Source organism: Amphiprion ocellaris, chromosome 1, assembly GCF_022539595.1.
Source record: "Amphiprion ocellaris isolate individual 3 ecotype Okinawa chromosome 1, ASM2253959v1, whole genome shotgun sequence".
NCBI classification, from domain to species: Eukaryota; Metazoa; Chordata; class Actinopteri; family Pomacentridae; genus Amphiprion; species Amphiprion ocellaris.
The window spans coordinates 8,632,628-8,643,834 of NC_072766.1; the positions used below are offsets into that span (position 1 = coordinate 8,632,628).

At 37.0% G+C, this 11,207-nt stretch overlaps 1 protein-coding gene across 2 annotated transcripts in view; it reads right to left on the reverse strand.

Moving 5' to 3' along the window:
- Window positions 1-4,958: 4,958 nt before the first annotated feature.
- The window catches only part of hp (haptoglobin), a 39,217-nt gene continuing 32,968 nt past the window's right edge, over window positions 4,959-11,207 (reverse strand). The window contains exons 2-5 of one of the 2 annotated variants that reach the window (XM_055010873.1): window positions 9,931-10,054; window positions 9,522-9,607; window positions 6,603-6,874; window positions 4,959-5,629 (exon numbers count right to left, since the gene is read on the reverse strand). In XM_055010873.1, coding sequence (XP_054866848.1) covers window positions 5,048-5,629; window positions 6,603-6,874; window positions 9,522-9,607; window positions 9,931-9,935 — 945 coding nt within the window. In that variant the 5' untranslated portion in view covers window positions 9,936-10,054 and the 3' untranslated portion in view covers window positions 4,959-5,047. Of the gene's footprint in view, window positions 5,630-6,602; window positions 6,875-9,521; window positions 9,608-9,930; window positions 10,104-11,207 lie in introns of both variants that reach the window. The other variant, XM_055010870.1, reaches the window with a different exon arrangement.

Consider the following 11,207-nt stretch of genomic DNA (forward strand, 5'->3'; position numbering starts at 1 on the left):
TTTTTATGGTGCAGCAGGTCAAAGTGGTTTGCACAAAATACAGTAGGGAAAAATGGGGGGTTCAGTAATGAGACAACTGTTGCCAAGGAACAGACCCCTCCCTGTCTTTCCATGAATGGTTTAATGCTATTAGTTTGCTGCTTTACTATTTATCGAAATAAATTTTGGAAAGCTGGCAGCAAACTTTGCAATAATCTGAGAATTTCCACAAGCGAAGTACACAGAATATAGAACAGAATAGAATAGAGAATATCCTTTAATAGCCCCACAAGGGGAAATTTGCCACATCACAGCAGCAAAGCGACAGTAAGAAACATCAAGAGAACACAGCTATAAATTAATAACATACAATATATACACTATATATACAATATGAATAAGAAAAAACTGAAGAACACAAGGATACTAATAACACAAATTTAAGAATGTTTACACATGAATTGCACTTAGGTGTATTTAGATCTGACAGTTTGCTAACATTAACTACATATGAGCACAAGGACTCATCTGTAACATAAATATGATCTTGTCTAAATGCAAAAACTGACAAACCGGAGTCTGAAGGTGGATGAACAAATATGAATACTTTATCTCTTTAATGTCTTTCAAGATTTCTTGTAAAAAAGATGGTGGATTGTGATTGAACGCTAGGAGCAGCATTGTAGTGGCACAGACAACTGTCTAAATGCTTTTTTAATCTTACATCTGTGTTCATGCTGGATTCTTTTGTTACCTGATGCTATCTGTTTATAAAGATATATCTATTATGAATGAAGCCTATCTATGACTAATAGGAGTAAATCCTGCTTTGGGAATCAGTGGAAAACAGTCCACTGGGTGATACAGTTCACCATATCTGCCCTGTGAAAAGCCTAGTATTTGCGTTAAGCACAGTAAATATGAGGTAGGCAGCTCAAAAAGCCTCAGTTTCCCAGTGACACATAAGGACAGTGTACATAACCTGACAGCTGAGTACACAACTCAGAATATACCACTGATTGGTATCATTTCTGCCTCAAAGGCCCATTTTGTGTCTGATGATTAGATCGACATGTGGCCAGTGCATTCAGCTCAACACTGAGGTTCTGTTAGATATGAGACATAATCAGCAGTAACTTTACGTGTCTGGATTCATAAGCAAGCAGCATTTCTCATCTTTGTATATCTGATTCAAGCAATGACGCTCATACCCATCATCATCATAAAGTAATACACGGTATTTTTCAAATAGCAATGTTACACAGCACTTTACAGAACCAGAAGTGAATCAAACAATGCTTGAGGGTTTATAAAACACCTGCCACTAGCTGTTACAGCTCAGACACAACAGAATTTCACCAGTGGCGCAGTTTTCTGTTGGACTTCATCTTCCCTGACATGGCAGATGTGATGTATAAAAACTCCAAATCTTGTCCCAGAATCAGCAATGGGGCATTTTTGCTAAATAATTTTGATAATGAATAGTAGACTGCAGAAAAACAGTATTTCCAGACAGTATTTTCAGGTTGAATTCAGTTTTTAGACAAAGTACATACAGTCTTGCATGCAAAATAATATCACATACAACATGCCACCACAGTTCCTTTTAATTCTGCTTTAAACTGCAGCAAGAGACTGCAAGTGTTGTGACCTCAGTCGGTGCTCTGAGGAGTGATGGAGCCGGAGAGAGCTCACTCTGAGACTGGTACACAGTAATGGTCTTTGACAGGGATATTAATATTTCAGAAGCCATAGAGGAGAACCTCCTGCACCCTGCTGCAGATCTGCTAAAAAGTGCTTCTAACCCCCTTCAACAGCTCAATTTTTACCCCGGCTAAAAAAAGGTCAAAACATTAAATCATTCTGGATGCTCTCCACTAAGCAGAAATAGTTTGTCTGAAAACCTGTTTCTGCTGTGAATCTGCACTGGATTGGAAGCATGTCAGAAGAATAAGCTATTGCATGATCGTGGCATGCTTTAAAGGCAAGTAAAACAATTCAAAAATAAACACATAAATCAACACAAAGCCCACTGAGTGCTGTTCTTTCTGAAGGTAAAGGAGTACCTTCAGGAAGAACATGTTTACTCCAAAATCTCCAAAGTCGGGATGAAATCTAGTGAACATTAAGATTAAAGTGTGTGATTTTCCCACTCATCAAACTTCTCAGTGTGACTCCTCAGGCTCTGAATTGGAACATCTGTGTTCATAATTTCTCAGCTGTCTGCAGCCTCCAAGCCTTTAAATTCTTCTTATTTCATCTCTGTACTTATGACTGACAGATGTGTTGCTCACATTCATACACTTAACAACACTGAAACTTTAATCAGCTCTATCACTGATCGTAATTTAAACACAAACACTTTCATACCTGCCGAAAGATAGTTTAGTCAAGATTAATTTTTAGTGTTAACTCATTCATACAATTTCAAAGAATCTATATATGGTGACATGGAGTCTCACAGAAATAGGACAAATAATCAATTTGGAATTATACAATGGCATATCCTTCTCAGATATGAAATCAGAACACACAGGCATAAATTATTTTAACTAAAAAAAACCCAAAACAAAACACTTAGACATGTGGAATTTGCTATTCAAAAGAAGCATTTCCTGATATGAGCCATTCCTCTTTTAATATTTGTTAGAATTTTTGACTTGTGAGAGTAAATTAAATTCTAAGCTCTTAGGTTATTATTATTTATTCATGTTAATCATCTGTAAATATTCATGATCAGTTGCTTAGATGTTTTAGTCATTTATAGGGAAATAAAATTCCTTTGTGTTGCTATGGGGTTCACTACTGCTTACAATAATGTGAGATGTGTCTGTTATACAAGAGGAGCCAAAAAAAAAAAAAAAAGAGATTTCCGGTCTTCTCAGGTTTGGAGGTTCAGTCTGAGGACACTCCTGGACATGTAACGTCGGCCGCAGCTCCTTCTAAACAGAGTCCTTAGTCTTATTTCTTGGAAGCTGTTCTGCCTAACTGTAGCACACAGAGTTTTATATGGTCTGGAAAATCATTTGTGAAAACCAAGAAAAACTGTTTGAGTTTTTTTCTGCCAGAATCTGGTGTTTATATGATTCATAGCATATATTTTTTGCATGCAACTCAACTATTTAAAGAAAATCACCGTAAGTAAGGATGGGAGAAAGAAGAAATGCATTCAGATGTTCTGCAGGGAATAAAGATATTATGTTTTTGCAGCAGATTTATATATTTACGTCAGTAGCAGTTTCCTTTTTGAAAGCTATCTGCTGAATCTTCATGGCTCTAATGAACAGATTAAATAACTCACCAGACAGCAAAAAAGAATTTCAGCCTCTTCATGCACATCTCTTCAAACTAAGCCTGCTTGTCCTCACATTGCACTGACAAAGACCTAGAGGACTAAAACCAGTCGCCTCTGCCTTGCACTTGGATTTTTCCTTGTCTCTTATCTTTCCCTATCACATTCTATCAGCTGGACAGGCAGCTGTCACTGTACTATTTTTGGGGGGGCATTTCTTCTTTGAGACAGTTCATGATTTGTGGCAGCGTGGACACACCTGCCAGACAAAAATATCTTTGAAGTCTCGCTGCAGGCGCCGCTCGGAATCCACAAAATCCATAAATTCTGTCATTCACTTTTAATCCTTTGATAACTTCTGCTTTCACACTGATGACTGCACACGATGAAACTCAACCTCTGAGGCTCTCAAGTTTTCTTTTAAAAGTTAAATGCATAAAAGTGAAGCATCACATGAGGACACAGAAGTTTACTTTTGGAAATGTCCTCACATTTTCTATTCTGACATCTGTATTTGTAAGATATTTTGCTGATGTCTGTGAAAACCATAGAAAAAGACATTGGTTTTCTAATTCAAGAGCATCAAAGTCCAACATTTTGTTCAACCCATCACACTAGTCAATCATTTTTTTTTAACTTCTGAGCCATAATACATAAAGAATCATAATTCTACAGTCACAACAAGTGGATATGTTATATTAAGGCAACCAGAATAGTGACAAATACTGGAATTATTTACTAGAATTCATACAAGTGTATTTGTCCTCTCCACATGTCAGTCAAAACACTTCAGTAAATTATTAATAATGAAATTCACCGACTAATACACCACAATTGTTCTGCTATTGCTTGATCTACTTTAAAAAATCATGCATCTTCATAAATTTGTTAGCAAAGTCAACCGAAATTTAACATTTTCTGGTCATTTTTGAGTGTGTGATCTACTTAACTTTAGGAGATTCCAACGTCTATTTTTAATTAAAACTCTTTAATTTTTGAAAATTTCCATCTTACTTGAAGTAGGATCTACTTTACTTTTGGAGGAAGATGGAAATATGGTCTAGAATCATAGTTTTTCTGTCAACTGGTTTATTACAGGTTTAGGGCTGGTTTAGGACTAGTTTAAGACTGGTTTAGGATAAGTTTAAGGCTGGTTTTGGACTAGTTTAGAGCTAGTTTAGGACTGGACTAGTTTAGAAGTAGTTTAGGATTAATATTGGACTGTTTTGGGACTGTTTTTTAACTAGTTTCGGACTGGTGTTTGACTGTTGTTGGACTACTTTAGGGCTGTTTTTGGACTAATTTAGGACCGGACTAGTTTAGAGCTAGTTTAGGACTAGTTTTGGACTGGTTTTTAACTGATTTTTTGTGCCTTTTTTGGTATCATTCACATTTTGAAGTTAGCAACTGCATATTTCTTATATTATCCTTTAAACACAAACTCTGTGCTTAGAGGTCATCACACATCCCTGTAATATTTAGTATTTATCCAAGAGACTCCTGTGAATCTGTGTTTAGTAATATTGAAGTTGCTGTTAAAACTGGAACTTCCAGCTTCTCCGTCTTCACAATTAAATCGAAACAGTAAATGAAGCAATTGTTTGCTGTATGCATGTGGCGTTATGTAAATGAATTTTGTTAAGAAAACATGCATGGTGTCTTGAACAGAGATGAATTCAAATGCAAATTCATTCAAAACTAGATTTATTCATGTGAGGATACAACATTTGTTACTGTTATTATTGCTAGATTTAATTATGCTACAGTTACATCCATTCACATGTTCTTTTTCCCAGTCTGCAACCATGAGTACATCTTCAACATCGCATCAGAGCGCAGAGCAGACGATTTCTCTGTATCTCCCCTGATGATGCTGTGGATCCAGGGCAAATATGAGGAAATCTTCATATAGACTCCATACTTGCGACTAGTGCAGGATTTGTCATAAGATAGGATCCCTGCAGCGTAAATGTCCCCAGTTTCAGCATCTGTGACAGCCAGAGCGCCTCCAGCATCACCAAAGCAAACATTCTCCTGAAACGTGGTGGGTCCAGTGCAGAACATGTTGTCATCTACAGCCGGCGTGTGATCAGAACTTTCATATTCTGCCTTACAGTCAGAGTCGTTGACCAGAGGCAGCACGAGGTATTTGAGGGATGCAGCATGAGTGAGGAGGGACCCCCAGCCCCAGCCAGCGATAACCCCTGACCCTCCCCTGGTGTTAGTCAGATCCTGGCCTCTCTCTGGCAAAGGGATGGGGGTAATTTTATCACTCATAACCACAGACTCCTTCAGCTGGATCAGAGCCAAGTTGTTATCCCAGTCAGACTGGTTCTGAAACCACGGATGGAGAACAACCTGCCGGAGGAGAATGTGATGGTTCTGGTCTTTAATCTGCATTTACATTTTTAGTAAAGGTGTAAAAGCAAACTCTTTAGTGTTATCCTCAAAACGTTCAAAAAGAGACAGAAGGAAAGTGTCAGATGTAAGACCGTTCAAAAGTTTGGAGTCACCCATACAATTTCATGTTTTCCATGAAAAGTCACACTTTTATTCATGTGCTAACATAACTGCAAAAGAGTTTTCTAATCATCAATTAGCCTTTCAACACAATTAACTAACTCAATGTAGCATTAGAACACAGGAGTGATGTTGCTAGAAATGTTCCTCTGTACCTCTATGTAGATATTCCATTAATAATCAGCTGTTTCCTGCTAGAATAGTCATTTACCACATTAACAATGTCTAGACTGGATTTCTGATTCATTTAATGTTATCTTCAATGAAAAAAATGCTTTTCTTTAAAAAATAAGGACATTTCTAAGTGACACCAAATATTTGAACATTATATTTTGTTTTTGATACTTTAAATAAATGCTTCATAGCCATTTTGGCTATTTACTCAATGCAAAGACCAATTTCTCCTCTTGTGATATTTTTTTTAGTCCTATAGCAATGAAGTAGAGATTGTTTCAAAAGACATTGGGGGCCATTAAAGAAATACATGTTTTTTAGGGGTGGTATCGCAAATAAATAAAGTTATTGACTTATATAATCAGTTGTTGCAGATATGTCAAATAACAATAAGTTGCTGTTAAAAGTATAATTCAGAGTGGGGACAAGCAGTGGGAAAAATCTATGTGGAAACTGCAGCTCCTTCTTTTTAACAATTATACTGAAAGAGTAAATATTTGACATCATGTAGAAATATCAGATCAAACAAAATGCAATTGACCGCTGTATATTAGGTATCCATGGAAACCTCGAAAAATGCTTAGAATTAAACCATTTTTTTCAATATTCTTGCTCCTCATCAAATAATTTTACTCACCTTCTCTACAGCGACCTCTTTGGAGGCATCTGCTTCCACCTTTTGTGAGATTCCTAGGTACACTTTAGGGACAACGGGAACTTTTCCCCGAGTGTCCTGTCGACTCTTCCTGACAAAAAGGTTTCTTCCGGCCGTCAGCACCCAGCGGTCGGAGATGAGAGCTCCGCCTGCATAGCCTCCATCCAGGATACTCTCACCGATGTAGACCATGACCTGCCAGGGGACGTGAGGGGCCAGCATCCCCCCGATCATCCGCCTGGAACGTAGTGACGCTAGAAAATAAATAAATAAATATTTCCTGATTTATTTGTCAGGATTTTGGTCTTTATATTTCAATGATTTCTGTTTTTTTATAAAGTGAAATATTGTTCTCTAATGACCTCAATATAAAATTCGATGAATTAGGCCAACACAACATAAATATCGACATCACTGATCTCATTTTGATGTCTCTGATTACAGCTGCGTCATATCATATCCTCTTGATAAAATTCCACCTGTTGCTACTACTGCTACTGGCTTCCTTTATTCTGCACATTAATAATATTTCTGTAGTACTTCAACAATGCAAAGTCCATTTTTATACCTCTGAATGCACCATGAACCAGACCTTCTTCAAGTTACAGTCTGCCCTTTGAATACTTCTATTATGAACCTAAAGCTTATTCTTGTCCATAAGAGCAGGACATATATGCATTTTGCAAAAGCACAAACCTTTGATGTTCTTATAGACTCAAAACATCAAGATATTTTTATTGCTTTTCTTTCTATAAACTACTATTTGTGACTATTTTAGTTAGTGTGTCTGTCTATGATGGCTTTTGTGCATGACCGACTCATCTGGTTTTCTTCTGCTGTAGAGGTCTCATTGAGATCAAGGGAAAATGTGTTCTTCCTCGGGCCGAGTGAAACCTCTTGAACAAATGAAGTTTAACTAGTTCCTTTCCAAGATTTTTTGCACACAGACACGAAAAACACTTGATCACTTTGAGTATCTTTGCTTTGTCACTTACTTTCTTTCCCATTTTTCCTTGAATGCAACTCAAACATATTCAATAAAACATAGCCTGCTTCACTCCAGGGATATCATGTTGCAGCATACGCACAGCAGTCATTAAAGAATGTTGTTATCACTTCCAGAGAGATGCTGTTTAACAGAGCCTAAAAAGTGGCCTCTAATTAATTCATCGTGAAGCACAGGGGGGGAATCCATGGACTCTGTGCTTTAGAGCCAAATGTCTTTTGTGTGGGTGAGATAATCATGAAGAGTGTTTCAAATGATCTTCCCTTCAAAGTAATAGCAGCATCTTAAGCGTGTAAGTGGTTCCGTTCTGCACTGTAAAAATATGATAATTAATTCTGTTATAAATTTACATCCTGGCAGGATTGATCTATGGAAGAAGATTTCCCCGTTTTTATTCAATCAATGGCTTACAAGCAACAAAAGAATGAACTTGCTAACTATTTTTGGTGCATTAGGGAGACTGCATTCGGTAATTGTGTTACTTTTCATGTTTTTGCCATCTCACCGTGTTGTGTTTTATTAACAATATCCTTCCTTCTCTCATCCAGAAATTATTTTTCAACACGTCTCCGGTCAGGTTTTGGCACAAAATTTTCATTGATTATTCGGTTTATTTAATATTAAATGGGTTGTTTGAAGAGAAGCAGGGAAAAAGACAATTTCCCTTCAGATACCGTAGCTCCAGAGTCAAAAGAGGAACAATATCTGAAATGAGCAGTTCCAGCCCTCAGATCCCATAGGGGATCCTGTGTCATTTCATGCAAGTGTTATCTGCCTGAACAGCAGCTGTCGAGGAGATATTAGTATAAACAGTAGTTTTATGGAGAACTGGAGCCTGTTGGGGCTGTTTGAATCTTGGGATCAGTGTTTGTGTACAAATGTGGTGTTGTATTCTGACTGTATGTGTTCCAGGCTTAATTCTGTTGGATCCTGTGGGGTGTGCTGTTGTAAATGCAACAATAACCTCAGACCATGTGATTCATTTAGCAGAACCAACAGTAACCACCTTGACATGGAGGTGTGGACCATCCCATTGGTCCAGACTCCATTATCTCAACAACTGTTGGAAAGATTTCTGTGAAATTTGGTACACAATCAAATCACCAAGTGGATGATTTAATAAAGAAGCAATAAGTTTTAATCAATCACAGTCATCAGGTCCAGTTTTCAAATTGCCCTTTACTGTCTGAGGATGTAATGAAGGCAACCTCACTGTCCTCTTTTAAATCTCTTGATTGTGTGTTTTCTTGTGTTCTCTTATAACTGAATGCTGTTGGAGTATTTTTTGAATGTTTTTATCTAGTTTCATCTGTTTGGATTTCTTGTTTCTTTCTGGTTTTCTGCATTTTTTAAACCTAGTTATTTGATCAAAATACCTGCAACATTAATAAGTACTTATGGTGCCTGTCATATGGGCACATACACAATGAGCAGTGGATGTCTGAATTGATTTACTACATGTCATTCATATACTATCTCTCAGTTTCCTGTCACTCGTCACTGTTCTATCACATAAAATGTCTTTAAAAAAAGCAAAATGAATCTTAAAAAATGACTTTCTCATCGGCTTTAGCTGCGCTTTGCACTTTGTGTTAATTAGTTGGTAAGATGGTGCAACATGGTGACCATACAGTATGGAACAATATACCTGTTGAACTTCATCATGTTGAAATTATCATTGTGACATCTGCATTTAAGTCAAGGCAACACTGCAATGGAAACTGGCTGTGCTTTGTTTTTGCTGCTCAAATACTGTACCCATGCCAACAAATATTATACTGTGTTGTTTTATCACACTAGTATATATGGAATATTCATGCAAAAAGTAGAAACTGATTTTGATTAAGACACCATGTTCATGAACAGAGGCATGATATTGTGTATCTCTGTGTTACCTGATTCAGTGCTTTTCTTTTCTTCAGTATGAGCCACATCTGCCAGAGAGACCAATGCAGCCAGAAGGACCACAGTCAAAGGAAACCTTCAAACAAGTCAAATAATGAACAAACAATAAATATCTCTGTTCCTCTGGATTAGTGGAGACAATAGATAAATAAATTATATCAGTATGAAAAATTATGCATCGTACAAATCCGTTGTTTAATTATTGAGATCGATAATTTAGCATTTGATTTACAACTGCTCAGAAAAAAAATCGCTGGATAGTTACTGGAAAATTCAACAAAGACAGAGATCCATTTAGAAACCATCAGGTCGAACCTTTGACAGTAAAACTTGTGCTTTGGTTGAAAGATGCATTTATTCACAGAGATTTAAACACGACAAAAAAATAATGAAACTTACCCCATTTTGTTAATAGTATTCTGTCCTAAGTCTGCTGTGCATGTTCCCACTGGGGTTTTTATATCTGCAGAGAGGTTCTGCTGTGGAAGTTCCTGCTTGGCACAAAACCGCTGATTCCTGGAATCTGAAATTGTGAAATCTCACTTTCCATCAGTTGGAAGACTCTCTGCAGTCTGGGTACAGGAAAAACAGCATTTATTTGTGGAACCTACAGTTTAGGATGAAAAGAATTCAGCTCAGTCTGTTAAATTAAACAGTCCAACACTAATGTCCTGTGACTCTTTGATCCCATTACGGATTCCGTGTTGATTGCAATCAGATTGAAAGTTTGGTATTTTCTGTATTTTGTAATCTTGCAAAGCAAGACAGTCAACAACAGTTTGTACTGTTTGCATCATAGTGTTACATCATAGTTCAAAGTAAACACTGATGACTGATTCTATCATTGTTGTCTTTTGTGGATGAGAAAGCAGCACGCTGTGCAGTTCATTATGTTATTACAGAGAGGAAGGCACAGATTGCCTCATTAGATTTTTCTGCAGGGAACAAAGATATACAAAATGTCATCACATTCCCATAAATAGTTAACGATGACAACAGTAATTCTGATTTGTGCTGCTCTGAGGAAAGTCCAGTCCCGGCTTTGTGTATTTATTTACAAAAGGTCACAGAGAGAATGCAGAGGCTTGGGATTATGATGAGACATTTAATTTCTGAATTTGCTGCTTTGATCAAGTCACACAATGGCCTAACATTATTTATTATGGCACGATGGGATGTACAAGTTACAGTCTCTGGAAAAAGAATGTATTTCTGATGAAATGGTTTTGTAATTTAGATGATGAATGGCCATTTGGACTTCATCACAGATATCAAAAAAGAGTGCAAAAAATTATGCAATATTTGTTTTCATCTGAAAATCCAAATGTTATATTGTAACAGTATGTGAGCTATATTAATACTGACAATGAAAATATGCTGAGGCCTCTCTCTTTTTCTTACATTCAATAAAACACAAGTTCTCACATCAAACAAGCCTGACTAGATAGATTTCTTACTCATGCTGTGGACCTAAAAGCTAGTTTAACAAGAGGATTTGAGGGTTCTTGGGAAATTCCTGTGGGTAATCAGTTTAAACTTAGAACTTGATATGAAAATCCTGAAGATCAAACAGTGATCTCAAATGAAGTCATTTTTATGGTGGCTGTGTTACTAAGGCGTCTTCAGTGACCTGAGGCGAGTGAACTCTTCACTGGATCAGACGCAGAAGCTGTGAA